This window comes from Malus sylvestris, chromosome 5, assembly GCF_916048215.2.
Source record: "Malus sylvestris chromosome 5, drMalSylv7.2, whole genome shotgun sequence".
Classification (NCBI taxonomy): Eukaryota; Viridiplantae; Streptophyta; class Magnoliopsida; order Rosales; family Rosaceae; genus Malus; species Malus sylvestris.
Window position 1 is genome coordinate 10,003,865 of NC_062264.1, and position 17,921 is coordinate 10,021,785.

At 39.3% G+C, this 17,921-nt stretch overlaps 1 protein-coding gene and 3 pseudogenes across 10 annotated transcripts; 2 read left to right on the plus strand and 2 right to left on the minus strand.

Moving 5' to 3' along the window:
• Positions 1-1,565: 1,565 nt before the first annotated feature.
• Positions 1,566-5,256, minus strand: LOC126624691 (B3 domain-containing protein Os01g0234100-like; annotated as a pseudogene).
• A 93-nt stretch (positions 5,257-5,349) lies between these two features.
• LOC126622535 (F-box protein SKIP23-like) lies at positions 5,350-6,929 on the minus strand (annotated as a pseudogene).
• Positions 6,930-9,924: 2,995 nt separating this feature from the next.
• Positions 9,925-10,542, plus strand: LOC126622536 (uncharacterized; annotated as a pseudogene).
• Positions 10,543-12,477: 1,935 nt separating this feature from the next.
• Positions 12,478-15,669, plus strand: LOC126624695 (uncharacterized). Of its 10 annotated transcripts, XM_050293788.1 has the most exons (8): positions 12,478-12,737; positions 12,854-12,871; positions 13,017-13,176; positions 13,901-13,952; positions 14,594-14,673; positions 14,988-15,092; positions 15,309-15,374; positions 15,581-15,669. In XM_050293788.1, exons 1-7 carry the CDS (start codon positions 12,735-12,737, stop codon positions 15,332-15,334), a joined length of 444 nt encoding a protein of 147 aa, XP_050149745.1. In that variant the 5' UTR covers positions 12,478-12,734; the 3' UTR covers positions 15,335-15,374; positions 15,581-15,669. The 10 variants fall into 10 exon arrangements, 3 of the variants coding, with proteins under 3 accessions (XP_050149745.1, XP_050149744.1, XP_050149746.1); XR_007624197.1 differs by lacking the exon at positions 12,854-12,871 and adding an exon at positions 13,714-13,778 and having other exon boundaries at positions 13,022-13,176; positions 14,568-14,673; positions 14,988-15,374; XR_007624192.1 differs by lacking the exons at positions 12,854-12,871; positions 15,581-15,669 and adding an exon at positions 13,714-13,778 and having other exon boundaries at positions 13,022-13,176; positions 14,256-14,673; positions 15,309-15,550.
• The last annotated feature ends 2,252 nt before the right edge of the window (positions 15,670-17,921 follow it).

The following is a 17,921-nucleotide window of genomic DNA, read 5'->3' on the forward strand; positions in this document are numbered from 1 at the left end:
TCCCGAAGAATTACATGGACTGGTTCAAATAATTCCAAACCACGAAACACCCTCTTAACTTGTTTGAGGCGTTCACTACAATCTGACGGAAGTGGTATACCCATCTAAGTGATTATTTGATCAGTCAAGGATATGAATTATTCCTTTGCGTGTTAAATTATGAAGTCTTATTCCGAATTGCTAGAGTTATAGTTTATGTCGTTATCACGAATCTCACTAAGATTCCGGAAGTGCTTGAGAAAACTGCCTCGTACCTGAAGATGGAATTTAAGATGAATGATCTTGGGAAAACTCGTTTATGCCTTGACCTGAAGTTGAAGCATTGTTATGACGGTATTTTGGTCTACCAGTCGAACTACACCCTGAATGTGTCACCTTTGAGTATACCTTTGATCATCCATACGTTATATGCAAATGAGACCCTTGAAGAGGTTATGGAATCCGAAATTCCATATCTAAGTTCAACTTTGCGCTTCGTTGTACTTAGTCCATTGTATTTAGACAAGACATCTCCTTCGCTGTTGATCTTGGTAAAGATGCAGCACCGCGCCTACACACAACCACTGAATTGGTATTAAAGACGTACCATGAAGGTGCTGCTACATGGGCAAATCCCAACGCATCTCGAGCAGATCCAACCCTCCTGATCCTCGAAATGATGCTTGCCTTGTTTGTTATGACGCATGTTACTTATCAAACCCGCAAAAGGCAAAATCTCCAAATGATTATGTCTTTACCATTAGGGATATCGCAATATCTTGGAGGTCCATGATATGACCTTAGTTGTGAAATTTTCGAATCGTTCCAAGACTCACCTCACTTCACTATGCCACAAGTGAGACATGCTTATGAGTTCTTGTTAAGCATATTTCGAAGTACTTGCTATGTTTTCATCCATCGTTGAGTCCCGACGACGATCCATGAAGATTATGCCGCATGTATCAACCCGACCAAGCCATGATACATCAACGAAGTCAACGCCATGACATATTGAGTCTACATCTACATAGCAAAGCATCAAGAGATTGAAGTCATGCAAGCCGATCCCAGACAACCTTGTCGACCTCTACACAACATCACCGCCGAAGTCAACTTTCCAGAAGCTTATCCGAGGAATTGGTATGCCTAATTATCATATGCAATGCTTGTAGTTCTCATTTGGAAGTTAAGTCAAACTCAGGAGGAGTATCTAGAAGTATACTCACTTGATCTTAATGTACTCTTTTTCCCTACGATTAGGAGCATTTTTCCCACTGGGTTTTTACTACCTAATTAGGTTTTAACGAGGCACCCATCCTGAGCTGATCATACCCTTGTGAGCTCTTCTACTTGCGTCCAAAAGACGTATAGTTTTGACTTAATGCAACTTCTCACTTTTCTCCCACTTTGGGTTTTACCATAGCGAGGTTTTGTGAGTTTTACCTTTTTATGCAGCACTGGCATATAACAATCATCTATATAAAAACCCAAAATGCTGAGTGATAACGGCACAAGATGCGCATTTCTTCCTCACCTAGCTTTGGCATTATATCTTTTAAGTTATACCCAAAAAGAGTAACCAGATTCTTTCAAGTTTTCTCATCACCAAGGGGCTTTAGCCATTTCTTGGAACAGAATTTCCCGCTCCTCTAAACTCGTATTCGGAGTCTCAATCTCCGAGTCAAGGCTATTCATGGCCTCTTTCACTTCCAAAACATTTGCCTCAAGTCTTTTTTATTTTGGAAGCAACACTTGTAAGCTGGTCCAGGCGGGCACGCCGGAAACAGACATTCATGCCTAAATCATCAAAGGCTTTCAGAGTCTTATCCCAAGTCGAAAGATAACCTTCCGGGGTAGTGATCTTGCAAGCCCTGATGGCATCGGCAATGTTGACTGTCTCAGAAATTACTCCGGCAGTCAGTTTGCAGTTCAGACCCTCGACAAGTTGTTCATGAAGGAAGGAGTTCTGACTGCAGAAGAGCTCATAATACTAGGTCAGGAAGTATTTCGAAAATTCAGAGTTTATGATTAAACCATTGACCTGAACGTGAAAGTTGTCCAAACAGTGAACTTCTTTGAAAGTGACAACAGACTCTGAAAGTCTAAGACCATCCAGAAATTCAGAACCAACATCTTCGCCGTCATTTTCAGACTGATCTGATGTTGGACCAGAGTCTGTATAACAGACTATTGCATTCTCCTGCGGAATAGGTTCCAAATTCTCACGTTCTTCCTTTCCACATGCAGTAAAGCCTCCTGCGTGATTTAAATCACATGCAAGGATCAGAAAAGATAAGAGTTGTTTATGATTGCGATGCCACTTGCCACACATAACTTGATGAGTTTTGAAACAACTTACCACCGATATCCATCTGTCTGATGGGAGGATCTACCCTCATAAGAGGAAGACTCCAGTCCACTTCATTTGATCTAACGATATACACCTGCAACAAGTAGGTAGCAAAAGAATTGAGTGTCTCGTACGCATTCAGAAGTAGCACCTGAAAGCAATAAAATGTCATAGATCTTATCCTTTTTTTTCTCAAAATTTCCATTCAGAGGAAACCCATCTAAATTTAAGAAAAAAAATTTTGGCAAACTCAAAAAAATGTACAGTTACCAACTTATTCTGCCCTTTTTAATGTACAATTACCAACTTATTCTGCCCCTTTTCCAAATTTGTCAAGTTCAACTATATGTTACTGTTGACCCTAGAAACTACAAAGCCTACGTGGCGCGCAGGCCGAGTATATTCTAAGCTAACTACGTCCTTCGGTGATTGCGGGGCGTGCCAACTCGTCGGCCGAGGCTCGGCCGAGGAGTAAATTTGATGATGCTGCGTTGGGTCGCGCTACTGACTTCTGCGTCTTGCGATTGCGGCCGAGAAAGGAACACGTCTCGGCCTCTTGGGTTCTCGAGCCTGAAGACAAGGCTGCTATTTCTTACAAAGTTCACGAACCGAATTCGGCTTGCAATGTGCCGAATGTAATAACTGTGACACCTCACCTCGCCAAGAAGGCTAATGAGATGACCTCGACCAACAAGGATTCGAAAAACCCTTCTCGACCGAGACTTGGATAAGTAATCGACCGTTCTCGCCGCAGTGCTGTTGATGCCAACGGAAGATACTGCGAGACCGACCGACTCTACGGTGACAGAGCTATCTATGCTGACTTAAGATATCACCGGTTGCTTCCACAGTGCTGTTGATGCCAACGGAAGATGTGTCAGCGAAAAAAGGAAAAGAAAAAGATCTCAAGTTGTGAGAGTTTGCGCAGGGCAATTTTGTATTGATTTTGTGGGGGCTTTTTTCATTGTTTGTAGCCTTGTATTTATAGGAACGAGCATGCCTGACGTGGCTTGATCTTCAAAGAATTGTATTTGATATGTGGCGTGGTTCGCATGTGCGGATTAAACTCCCATCAGCCCTTATCTCAAATTGGATCATTACCAATTTAAAAAGACCATGAAAAAGCATCCATGTTTGACGGGATCAAACAAATATAATCGCATGAGGTCATCATGCAGTTATCCAACCAAATAAAACTTTGTTTAATTCAAAATCTCCACATCCTTATTGGTCCTTGGCCGTAGGATTTGATGGAGTCAGCCAACCAATTTGCATATATTAGCATATATTTTTATGCTAATAATTATCCCATCTAGGATATGAGCGGCTCCATTATCAGAGATTTCATCTTGGCATCCCACGCATAGAAGAAAACCATGCATCTTGACAATTCTAATCACACCCATCATGTTATCTCAATCTGATAACAAGAATTCCAAGCCCACTCGAACTGTACTGCTTGCTTGAAAATATAATAAGAATATGCCAAGAGTAAGCAATATTAACGGATAAATATTACGATAAAAATCATAATACTATCCTTTAAAATTGCTTACCCAACGGCCTCGATTACTTGGGCCGATGGTGTAAAATCGGGTCCAAACAGTTACATAATGGAACTTGGAACAAAGATTCCGCACCTAAATTTCAAGAAGGTTCCATCAGTTACCTCAAATTTGAAAGGAGTGACTAGATGGAAAATCACAACATCTCCCTTCATTATCTTGTGAGCAATTGAAAACCCTCTCCATCCACCACTCAGTCCCCCCTTCTCCACAAGATACTTCCTTCCAAATTCCTTCCCTTTTGCATCTTCCAAAACAATCATTGAATCTTGTTTTGGCATATATTCACTGCGAAATTTCTTAGCAAGATTCTGCCAAACCAAAGTCGGTTCAAATAAGTATATCATCCTAATTAGTCAATGCATTCAGATAACTGCACAAATTGTTGACAAGAGTGAGTGAGGCTTACAAGGCAGAATCCTCCTGAAACTTCTGACGGCATCATAACTTTGAGTAGTGAAGGAAACTTATGATCTAGACTTGCTTCGATCTTCTTTGCTCTTTCCAAAACAGAAGACTGAGCTTGGGAACTATCGTATAAGCTTTCTACTGTAACTCTTACAGGGGCGTTTCGTTTACGACTATTGGTAAAAGGATTGAGGATCCAGTGCTACTAAACCATTACAAATAATACCAATAAGTAAAAGCAGATTAAAAAGTTAACTAAAAATTCACTGACCATTTAAACATCATGAGAGTAAAGTTGACAAGAGTACTGATATATAACTTGATGAATCAAAAGATGCAAACTTAGTTTCAATTAGACTTGATTCAATTTTCGTAACGTATTAATATAAAAAAGAGAACTTCTTTGCGAGATGATATAGAGCAAAGGGAATCACATATTGCTATTTTCCACCAAATCTTTAAATTAAGTCTCATCGAACCTTTAGGACAAGGACATACCTGCAAATGTGTGCTAAAAAGTAGACATTTGAAAAGCCAAATACCAATTAAAAGCATCAAGAAGAATAACCACTAGGATACCCTTTGATTGGTCAAGTAAAACAAATTTATACCCATCTTTGATACATTGGTACCCTCGATGGTGAAACTCGTAGTACAAATTAATAAGACTCTAAACGAAACAAAGTTACCATCATTGTATGTGTAGTCTTATAATCAGAAGGAAAAGCTTACCGAATTCAAAAGGATACAAATGCACTGGAGGATCCAAGGTAGAATTGTCGGAATCCTTTGATAGAGATCAAGATGCCGACGGGGATCAAGCCAAGGTAGACAAGATGCAAATATAAGGCCGGACCATACACTGCTATTAAATAGTAGGGACATTGAAAATCCTGATGATGAAAATACTCATCATCCAGATACGCATGAGGTCAATTATATTTGTGCCAGGTAACAGAAACAAATAAATAAATGGTTGTTTAGCAACCAAAATTTCCCAGTAGCAACAAATGATTAAAAGCAAAACCAGGAAACCATTTATAGCAATTACCCGCACAGTAAAAGTTCCATGTTTGAGAGGGATCTCGTATCTGCAGGAAACCAAAAAAAAAAACAATAGTGAAAAGATGGGGACAGATGCCATTTGATCAACAATTTTTTTTCAGAAATATTGGGAAGCAGAAAGATACCCATGTCCATATCTACTCTTAGATGAACACGCTCATTACTCATCAAGTAAATGCAATTCGGCTTCCATCCAGAATAGTCTGAGGCCACAACAGAGAAAGAAGAAGCATTTCTGCACAAGAACAGGGATCTATTACCCAGATTCTTTACCTCCGAGTCCAACCATGAATTGTCGTCACTAAATGGGACCTTGAAAACTCTGCAGCCAATAGTTGAATGGAACTTTGTCTTCGGGTTGAAAAAAGACAAAACCACCAACAGGTCCCCGGCTGATTCCACCAGACAAGCTACTTTAATTTGCATCATAGGACCCAAATATTCCTTTGGAAATTGTGGAGCAACAATCCTTACTTCTGCTTGCTTAGGATCTTCAATATCACAAATAAAAACATGACCATAATAGTTCACGGCATAAAGTTGTGCCTCGTAATAAGTTAGATCATTTAATGTTCCTGGTGTGTGCAGACATACTCTTATCCAATGTTCACTGTGTCCTGGTCTGCAAAATGATACAGTTTGAGACTGATAAACCATGACAATGAAATTTGAGGTCCAAGACGGGCTGGTTGATAAGACAAAATTCCTTATGGAAAAATTGGACAACAAGTTGGGTGCCATATTAGGCACCGGACGTGGCAGCTCAATCCGGGCATGATTTAGAGGATGTATCAAACAAAATTTCAAATCTTTTTTAGATACGGTCAGCAGCCATCCCAAAGAAGAGAGGAAAAGCTTGTCCTCAAGTTCGGACAGATTTAGTTCGCAAATCTTACGTTTCTTCAGGTTGTAACACTTGCGGGTGGCAGCACCCTTCTCCTGTGGAAGAATAAGGAGTGGGAATTGATGTTTCGGTCCTAGTTTTCTTTGGTCGCAACTGATCTCCACGATATACAAACTGCACCAAAAACAATGAACTCCTCCAAGGAACCCATACGTTCAACTAAAGAGAAGATAAGCTCTCGAGGAAGACCCGCCCAGTCAGACATCAAGAGTCAAGACTTGAGAAATATATACCAATCAGTTGTCACCCCACCACCACTTTATCGCCCTGCCGTTGTTGAAAAAAGTAAAATTAAATTTAAAAATGGAGCAAAAAATAAGGGCTAGAACTTGAACTAGTTCCCCCCCCCCCCCCAGACTCCTAGGTATGTGCTATGCTATCTGTCTGTGTTTATTAAGTCTTTGTTTTCCTAGTTCCCTCTGAGCAGGGCTTGTTGAGGAAAAACTTAGAGTACACAACTCTAACACAAGTGTTGGAGAGACAAAACAAGTAAACAAATTACTTGTATTACACTCACAAAATATTACAACACTCAAAACACTCAAAGACACAACTTTAGAAGCAATGACACTCACTCACTTTCTAGAGACAAACTCTAGATCACTCACACTCCTCACAAGACTACTCTTACTTCTCACTCTCACTTGGTTGGTTGGTTGATTGGATGCTTGATTGATACAAATGGTGTGGATGCCTTCTCCTTTTATAGGCATGGATGGAACCTTGGAGAAGCATGTAATCATCATGTTAGAGATATCTAGATAATTTTACTAACTACTAATCTTGCATGTTGGTGGAAACCTCACAATTCTTCTAAACTCTTCCACCAACTTGAACTTTGCTAGAATTCTCTAGCATGTGTATGGATCTTTCTTTGTCCATGGGCTGGATCCATCTTGAGCCAAGGCAAGATTACACTTTAACACAAACACCAATTGGGCTGGTGTTGATCTTCAACAGGGCTTGGATTCCCATTTTTTTTTTTTTTGGGGTTCCCTGTACCAGTAGGGTATGGACAAGCTTTTCATTACTACCAAAGGAAAGGCAGAAGTTAAACCAGAGAAACCAAAACACAAACATACCAGTACTCTGGTCATTTACTCTGTAGATTTACAACCAAAACACAAACATGCCACTAATCAAATACAATTCCCAAGCACAAGTTAAACCAGATAAACCAAGAAAACTAACTTATTTTCTCATAAACATCCTATTTTCCATGGAAAAATCAAGAATACGAAAAAGTAAAGCCTCGTCCCACTGTCACTGTGTGTTCCGTCCCGTCCCACGTACCAAACAGTACCATATTGACCATACTATTCGAAATCTCATCTTGGCCAACTATTGGTTTAACCATTATTTATTTTATACAAGCAATATCAGGCTGTCGGAGTTCGAACAGAACTTCAGGTCCAGGATTACAGAACCCTTTCCCCCAAATTATATTATTACATAAAACTCCTGAAGTTGTAAGCAAATAAGCTCAAAAAAATAAATAAAGGTCAGAAAATCTATGTGTATCAACAGTCAATGGACAAATTGCGAAAAAAGGAAAATACAAAGTTTAAGAATTCAAACAAAATCAAAATAAAATAAAATGAAAAGGAGCAGAAAAACAAGGAAGAACTAAATTCCAATTCATCCATAAACAGAACCAAGAACAACACCAAAAGGGAAAAAACAACTTACCACGATGATGAGCTTTTTTGGACGACGGCAAGCTTCGGCGGTATGGAATGGTAGAGAACAGAGCTTAGCTTTCGAGTGAAGCGAGAAAAGAGGGGCTAGACCTGGCTCGCATGTCGTGTTTTTCATGTTCGGTCGTTTTCGTGATATACTCGATATCTTAATGAGTCGTGTCGTGTAACATCCGTTAAAATAAACAGGTAAGACGGGTTCAATTGGAAGCTCAAAAATTTTCGTTTGGGACGACTAGATTTCACCAGGAAAGACGACTGCGGGTCGTTTGTGGTGGTCGGTTCACCAGAAAACGATGAAGAAGGGTTTTTGAACACTAACGGCTTGGCTCAACTGCATGGCTCATGATGAGTAGATTTTATATTATATATTTTACCCTAATCTTAGTATATTTTGGTTAATATTTTGGAAGAATTTTGATACTTTGAATTGTATTTTCAATATAGGACTTTCGACTTCCTCTGGAGCAAAACAGGACCAAATAGACAACTTTTGGAGTAATTCTAGTTGGAGGACGTTCATGAGTCACTTAGCTTGATCATATCAAAATTTGGTATTTTTCCACCAAGCGGTTATTTTCTGGCGATAAAATAAAGGAGTGATGCGCGATTTTGGAAAATGGCATTTCTGGGCTTAAATTGCATTTTTGGAGCCCAAGATGACCTCGGATGGGTTCGTGGCCTTCTGAAGAAGTGTTCATAATATTTCAAACATTAAATACAGCTATATTAGGCCAGTTTTGGAGCAGCTTGTGGGTCCAAAACGTGGCTGTTCAGATTTTAGGCGAATTTTACCATTTAATTTAGGGTTATGTTTCCTATTTTATTTGATTATTATTTTTAGTTTCCTGGTGGGAAGAAATGACCAATTTTTAGGGTTTGTGTGGGGGCTTAGCAAATATATTGCTTGGCCGTCTACATTTTTTTCTACGCTTTATTTTATGCAATTTTGGAGACAGAGAATTGCTATGGTTTTGGAGATTTTCTACTTGAAGGTGCTTTCAATCCTTTTCTAAATATATTTTCTATGATTTTAATTATGAATATGCGTAACTAATTTTTTTTGCTAGGGCGAAACCTTGAGCCTTAGCATGAATATGTGATTTTTATTTAATTGCTTATGATTGATTGCATGCATACTTTGAATTGTTAATCACCGGGATAAAAACTATCTAATTGTCTTAATGCCTGATCACCATTAGGATTTTTAGAAAAGTAATTTGATGCAATTTTGGTTGGAAGGTTCCTTGAAATTGACGCTGGCTTCTTGTGATTAATAATTGTAATTTCACTTAGGATGAACACCACGTCTTAAGGATTGCATAGTTTTCAAAGGGTTTTCAAAGCATAATGAGTCTTTCATGTTCAGATTTGATCCGAACGTCCGGACGGGTTGCAAGCTAGATATACATTCTATGTTGGAGGTTCCAAGTATAATACAAATTAGGAAAACCTAACCTTCAAAGTGGCATGTATAGATCATAAGTAATTGGTAAAAGTTCATAGGATTGCTAGGTGATGGTGGAACCCTAGTGTTTTCTTAATTTGATTTTTCAAAAACTGTTTCCTTTTCTTTCATCTTCAATATTGCAGATTAGTTTACTTTTATTAATTAAATTTGTTTTTAATTTAAGTAGGTTATAAAATCAATCTTCTCAATTTCTACTTTACAGTAATTAATTGGAATTTGGTTTGCTTTGAATTATTTAGGAGAACGATCTTGCAAGATCCGTTTATACTACAACAACCTTGTAATTCTTGCAAGTATTATAGGAATTTTTATCCCGTTCACATGAGTAGTAAAATCCCTATCAAGAAAATGGCGCCGTTGCCGGGGATTGTTTTAAATAATTTGTGCACATCAACTCTTAGTTAATTATTTTTGTATATATCTTTTTATTTAATTGCTGATTTTGTTTGGTAGGTTACAAGTTGTTTCTTTTTTAGCAGTGCAACAATGGAATTTGCAGTTCCCCCTGAATTCAATCTAACACCCGGTGGACCACTTCTTTGGATGTCATTAGCAGAAAAGGGTTATTATGGATTTAAGCCTACAATTTGTGCTCTTTGCAATTCAAGGACCTATGATATTTTGCAATGTCCTGAGAGGAAATATTTTCCAGATTATGTCCAAGAGTATATATATATATGAGAAACGATTCAAAATGGAACTGGAATAATCCCCATTCACAGTTCTACACTCAAAGTTTGAAAGAGCATCTTGGGCAGTATTTTGAGCAGCTTAATGTGCCACAAGAGCTTTCAGTGGGGGACAAGCTCTCTAAATTGTTGGAATTAACTGACTTATACATTTAAATAACCAATGAAGGATTTCTGATTCAAGCATTAAACTATGGGAAGAGCTTTAATGATCAAGAGGAGATTGGTGTAGGAGTTGAAGAGCAATCTGCCACCCATTCACGTCCAGGGGAGAAAACAGCACATGTTGATCTTATAATCCCACCAGAACCGAGTGCTACCCATGTTCATGTGCCACCAAAACCTTTCCCACAAAGCCTGCAGGAAGACATGAGTGTTAATATGTTAGGGGGGTTCACAAAATTCAACATCTAATATGTCGCATGATCAGCTCTCTAACACACTGTTGGAGACAGGGTAGATGACTACTAATACAATTTATGTTGTTGAATTGGACGGTCCAACAGTACAAGCATTCATATTTAAAGAAAATCTAGGCGAGTCATACAAACAAACTATGATCCACAAGGAAACAAAGAAAAAGCTTAATGGCAACCTAATTCTTCGTCAAGAAATTCGGCCAATGCAGAAATTGTGGGTGTTAAATACAAGGTTTAAGTCAGTTCGACGAAGACGTAAACGTTGCTAGAAGGGATCCTATTTTATTATAACATTTCATTCGCATAGAATGGCTAATATGAAGGATTCAACCACTTCCCTGAAACACATAATTGACAAACATCATCTCATTCTGTACCTACTGTTGTTGTATGATGCTATCAAGGACTGGTTGATTATAAGAGAACAAGTGACGTGATCATCAATTCATTCCCTCGAATTGGCTTATCATATCAGACTCCAAAGGATTGCGTGAAACCTCTCAAACATCTTGAGATTTTTATTTTATTTTTTGCCAACACATCTTCGGTTTGGATAAACAACACTGTGAAGGCAACCGACAAACATCTTCAGTTTGGATAAACAGCACTGTTGCCGTAGAATCATCCGATCACGGAGCACCTTCAGTTTGGATAAACAACACTGCGTCGAGGCCGACTGGTTATCTATCCAAGTCTCGGTCGAGAAGGATTTTCGAATCCTTATTGGCAGAGGTCATCTCATTAGCCTTCTCGGCGAAGTGAGGTGTTACAAGTTACTACATTCGACACATTGAAAGCCGAATTTGATATTGAATTTCGCAGAACTAGCAGCCTTATCTTCAGGCTCTAGAACCCGAAGGTCGAGACGTGTTCCTTCCTTGGTCGCTGTCACAAGATCAAGAAGTCAGCATCACACCTAATGCAACATCAACATATTTTACTCCTTGTCCAACCTCGACCGACGAGTTGGCACACCCGCATACAACCGAAGGATGTAGTTAGCTCATTAGTTACTCGGCCTGCGTGCCACATAGGCTTGGTAGTTTTTAGGGTCAACAGTTCCTTAGCATAGCGTCATAAGCTTGCTTGATAACATGATGTGGTCTAGTTTACTGAAAGGAGAAGGAGAGTACGACAACAAAGAGAAAAGAGAGAGTTGAGGAATTTTTGTGAGGATATTTTCCATTACATGTGCCTTTAAATTATAAATCTTAAAATTTTCACAAACACATAGGTGATTTTCGTGAGAATTTGAATTACTATCAAAATTGTGGGATTGTATGATAGACATGAGTGAGTCACTTAGTGGATTTCTGATTGCAATTTTTCACAGGTCACCTTGAAATGATGATTAAAAGATTGAACGATTTTAATTAGGACATGTGTATATAGTATAAGTTCGTTAACCACAAGCAAATGAGCAAAAAGATGCATCACTAAAATGACAGCTAAATTACTTATTAACAAAATTCTCTTTTTTAAACTACTTATTAATAAAACCCTCTTTGTCAACTAAAAGATGGTAAAAATACCAAATTAACCTTGTCAACAAAACTAAAGTAAAATGACCAAACTAAAAGTTATGGGTAATATAGTAAATTAAAGACAAAATAATTTTATTGTTTTTTTTTTCAAGCTTCACAGCCATACTACTCAAATTAGAATTAGTACACAGCTAAAAGATGCCTTTGCCCTTCTAGCCCACGAGTCCGTCTTCCGTTTTCCTTTTGCTTCGGTGTTGTTCTCCATTTTTACTTCTCAGCACAGTGGAATAACGTTCATTCTGTCCACGCGTCGATCATCGTTGAAAAGGGCGACTTTGTCCTCACTCGACATGCATTCTTCATCGTGGCCTTTTCTGTTCCATTTCTCTGCTGTTTCATTCTTTACCTTTCGTTTTGCTTTTCTCTCACCATATCTTGCAACGTCTACACGTGTTGGTCATCGGGGAAAAGAAAGCGATGGAAAAGCGAGGAAATCAGTCGAAAAAACTCATTTGTTTCTATTCGCTGATCTCAGGAGGGGTATCCCCTACATTTGCCATTCTTGAGTTCTCTCGATGGTGTCTTCTCTACCCTGCCGTCTGCAATTTTCTCCACCGTGACAATAGCTTTTGTGCTTTCTTCCACCCCGTAGAACCCGCTCAATTTAGATTTTCTAGGTCTTGCGATTTTGTGATAATCTTCCATGGTAATTAACTTTTGTTTGTTTTGGTTGGTCTGAATTTCAAATTTTTTGTTTTGGCTTGCGGCACATGATATGAGATTCAAATGAGATGATTTGTGTGTGGTAATACTTTTATGCAGGTATTTCTTATGTTTTGGGTGAGCCTCTCAACCTCACAGTTTTAGCCTTATTCGAATTTTGTCCATGGATCAGATTAATATGCACTATTAATTTTTTTTTAAAGTTTTTTATCCCTCCTTATCCCTTCTCTCTTCTTCCCCTTGCTATTCTCCAACGACTCAGGAGAGTCCTAACAACAACATTCGAGCTTTGCATGCTCGAATCTACCCCTCGATCGAAGAGTTCAATAAGCCCAACTTGCAGGTGGGTTTTTCCGACGAAGATGCGAGTTTTTTTTCCGGCCAATTTCAAGCATTTCCAACCTTTTTTGGGTCTGGAAAAGGTAATAGGCATACAACAGATTTTTATTACTTACTTTCAAAATTATTTTAAGTAGTTTTTGTATCTGTGAATTCTTGATTCAAATGTTATATCTCATCTTCATATTGAGGTTTCCTGAGATAAAGTTTCCACACTACACAATATTGATACAGGACTAGAGATCGAGCACGTACTAAACCATCTAATTTGTCTGATGGACCGCCATAGCCATTGGCCAGAATGTTTAAAATGGAACCATGTAATATATACGACAAACAGGGAAAGAGAACGAAGCTCCAGATCAAGTTTTAAGAGATCACTTCCATCTGTTAGGGATTTGTATATAATGGCTATATATACGCACACACATATTCGATCATGTTGACCAAATTAGAATGGGTTACTAATCTGTGGTGAATTGGATACATTCATTGTATGCAATAATTTTTTATTCAAATGATATAAAGAAATTAATGAATGCCTTTTAGCTCGAAGTTCAAATTTTGTAGTTTCTTTTTTCCATTAAGATAAGGTTCTATAGACTTATGTTGTTCGACAGATGCTTATTTTGCAGATGATGAATCTAGAACACATGAAAAATCTATCATACCACAGTGCATATAGGTGCTTTTCTTGGATGGATAGGCACAATTTATGAATCAATTGGTATATGACAATTATAGCCATGATCTTCCCTGAGTGTTTTAAGTTATACTAAACTACTTCTTACATTAATTATTTTGCAGCAAAGTCGTCTTTTCACTATGCAGCCACTAGCAACTGGTTACAGAGCTTCCTGTGAGTTAAAGTGTCTTAAACTTTTGATTGAAGTTTTTTATGTTGTTTTTTTTTTATTATCATTTTTGTTATCTCTCCAGTTGTTTTGAATTTTTTTTTTCGATTTTTATCCGATGTTTATATGTGTAGGCACTCAAATTAGAGTTTTCTGTTTTTATTTCGAAGTAGGAAAATGATGGAAAAATAGGACTCCTATAAGATTTTGGTTTTTTGTGGGTTTTCAAGTTTTTTGTTGGCTTCAATTTTTGTTTTTAAATCTGTCTGTAATGTTTACATTGACCATTTCATCGTTTCGGCTTGTAGAAAATTGTAGTTGTCAATCTAGATCCTGCCAACGATGCATTGGCATATCCTTTTCAAAATTTTCATGTTTTGTTGTTCGTAATTTCGTTGTGTGATTAATATAAGGAAGCCCCTATAAGATTTTGGTATTTTTGTGGGTTTTTAAGTTTTTTCATGGCTTCAATTTTTGTTTTTAAATCTGTCTATAATGTTTGCATTGACCATTTCATCGAGTTGTCAATTTGGATGCTGTCAATGATGCATTATCGTATCCTTTTGAGTTTTTTCGTGTTCTGTTTGTAATTTATAGTGTTGCATTGTATTCTAATGTAGAACCTTGAGCCTTTACGTGAATTTAGTTATGAACATTCTGTCAACCTGGAGGATCTTTTAAAACTCAGTGATGTGATGGTTGAGCACTTTCTTGGTTCCAATGGAGGTTAGTGTTCTTATTGAATCTATAAAAGTTCAATACTTGGGTAAAGTAAAGAGTGGAAATTGTTTGGTTTGGGAATGAAGAAGGAAAACGATGGAAAGATAATAAGTCATTGGACTCTCGAATTTTTCTTTCGAAAATAGTTGACAATTTGGAGAAGTTAGATGGTAGGAACAATGGTTACCAACGTAAAAAGAAATCCATGTTAAAAGATGTGATGGTGGAGCACTCTCTTTTGTGTTGTTTTACTTGCAGGTGTGTTTTTTGTTTTTCTTCTTTAGAAAGTTTGATTTATTTGTTTAACGTATTCTTTTCAGTTTTTTCGTGCTTTGTGAATAGTGATTCACAGTTTGCATTCCATTCCAAGGATCTTATAAAACTCAGCACTGTGATGATCAAGCACTCTATTGGTCCCAATCAAGGTCAGTTTTCGTTATTAAATGTATAACAGTTCAATGCTTGGGTAAAGTAAAGAGTATGAATTTTTCACTTTCAAAATGAATAAGGAAAATGATAGAAAGATAGAACTCCTATATCATTTTGGTTCTTGGTGAGTTTTCAAATTTTTCCTTAGCTCCCCTGATTTTCCTTTTTAACTTTATTTTTGTTTGTTTCGTTGGGTGATGCAATTTGATCAGATTTGGTTCAATTGAATAGTCCCTGAAGCAACAAGAAGGAACTGACTGCTGGGATTTCTTTAGCAAGTAATAATTCTTAATTACTTACATGTTTTCATTTTAATTTATGATTGGATTGGTCATTTCTTATATAAATTCGAGCTCCACAATAGTTGGACCATTGATATGTTCTGACTGTAAATACTATATATATATATATATATGCTTCTCTTTACCTGCTCACTTGAATTTTCATTTATATTAACTTCTGTTTTTTTTCTTATTTTTATCAGAGAAGCATGTATATCGTGAAAAATAAAACAATGAAGTTTTGAAGTGACAGTCAACGAAATTTAAATAGTACTAATTAGTGTATGTATGTGTTGACCCTAGAAACTACAAAGCCTACGTGGCGCGCAGGCCGAGTATATTCTAAGCTAACTACGTCCTTCGGTGATTGCGGGGCGTGCCAACTCGTCGGCCGAGGCTCGGCCGAGGAGTAAATTTGATGATGCTGCGTTGGGTCGCGCTACTGACTTCTGCGTCTTGCGATTGCGGCCGAGAAAGGAACACGTCTCGGCCTCTTGGGTTCTCGAGCCTGAAGACAAGGCTGCTATTTCTTACAAAGTTCACGAACCGAATTCGGCTTGCAATGTGCCGAATGTAATAACTGTGACACCTCACCTCGCCAAGAAGGCTAATGAGATGACCTCGACCAACAAGGATTCGAAAAACCCTTCTCGACCGAGACTTGGATAAGTAATCGACCGTTCTCGCCGCAGTGCTGTTGATGCCAACGGAAGATACTGCGAGACCGACCGACTCTACGGTGACAGAGCTATCTATGCCGACTTAAGATATCACCGGTTGCTTCCACAGTGCTGTTGATGCCAACGGAAGATGTGTCAGCGAAAAAAGGAAAAGAAAAAGATCTCAAGTTGTGAGAGTTTGCGCAGGGCAATTTTGTATTGATTTTGTGGGGGCCTTCCTGATGCACAGCTTCCGCTATTTATAGCACTGGACCCCGAATCTGAGATAGAATCCTATTCGGACTAGGTTTTCCCTCTCCGGATCAATATCACCTCGACCAGTCCTGTTTTTATTAGGATTGTGAACCTAGTCCTTATTCGAGCCCTATCCGCTTCTAGGTTGTTAATCCTGCCGAGAATCCCTATTGTATCAGGACTCGGCTTGTCATTGCATTTTGACCTAACCGGCCTAGGTTTGGAAGCCCATAAGCTGAACGATCCATGGTCTTCTTGTCGCAAGGCCTTCCGGGCCGAGAATGGTTCTACACTCGGCCCAAACTATTATTTTGGGCCCAAACATTGCCCCCTCGCTTCTGAGGTCCTCGGCCTGCAATCTTCGGCCGAGTTCCGGCCTTGAAGAAGCGAATCTACCACTCAGAATCCTCATACCCGAGTTCCAAGGCGCATTTATTGAGCACGATCGCACGATCTTGATCCTGCTAACCTACTCACCAAGTGGCGTCCTCTAATATGGCCAATCCCACATAATGACGTCTAAGGCGTGCGGCAGCCTGAACTGTCTTGCCTATCATGACCACTATCTCAATCCGCGAGCCACTACCTCAGTCCGTGAGCCCATTTGTCATCGTGCGGTCGTCGAACCGTCTTTTCGTCATTAATTTAGCCGTCACACGCAATCGTGCGCCCCCAAAACCCTAAAACCTTCGGTCTTCTCAACCGCATTTCCCAAATGTTCATCATGATCAACAATTCCTTTGGTCGATTTTGCCCTTTGTTTTGAATTTCGAACGATTGCTCTTCCCCCCACAACTCTATAAATACCGAAATTTCCTCATTTGTACTTTTACGCTCTCAAACTTCCCAAAATTCTCTGCCATTGATTTCTAGTGCCTCTCCTATTCCGAGTCTTCGTCTTTAAATCCCCAACCCAGAAAAACCCTTTTACTCCGTGCTTCTTTTTCATAATGGCATCCTTCATCTCCAAGCTTTCCAGGGAATGTGACCAACATCCGAAGATCCTTGATCGGAGCTCGATCAAGACCATCCGGTTTGAAAACGACATGAACACCCAGTACCAAATCTTGGGTCCTCTCTTCAAGGCTACAATACCGCCGACTATCATCGGCCTTCTACAGGAGCACTGCCTAAAACCCTTGCTTCGAGGGTTTGAATGGTCGCGATGGGATGCGGCTAAACCCCAGGGCTCCTGGCCCTCGACGACCACATCCTGGGCAGCCTGGGTCGTTCGAATGGAACGACTCTTCGGCGAGCAATGGAAGGCCCTTGGCATCTACGACGCCATCCTCCTTTCGTCCATGGAAATCGTCCCCGACAAGGAACTTCTCCAAGCCGCTCTGTGCTTCTGGTGTTCGGCTACCAACACAATGGTCCTTCCTCTGGGTCCCATGGGTCCCACCGTCCTGGATATTACTGCCATTCTGGGGACTTCGGCGACCGGGATCCCTGTCGACGCGACCCTCTCTGGGCATCCGTCGAATATCGACCTGAAAACGCTCTTCGACCGTCGGGCCTTCGAGACCTTGAGCCGTGACGGTCATATCCCGTCGAAGGAAGATATTCAGAAGCTCCACAAGAACTTCTGTAATTACAACACCCTCTATCTTCACTTCGCCGGCCGAGGAGA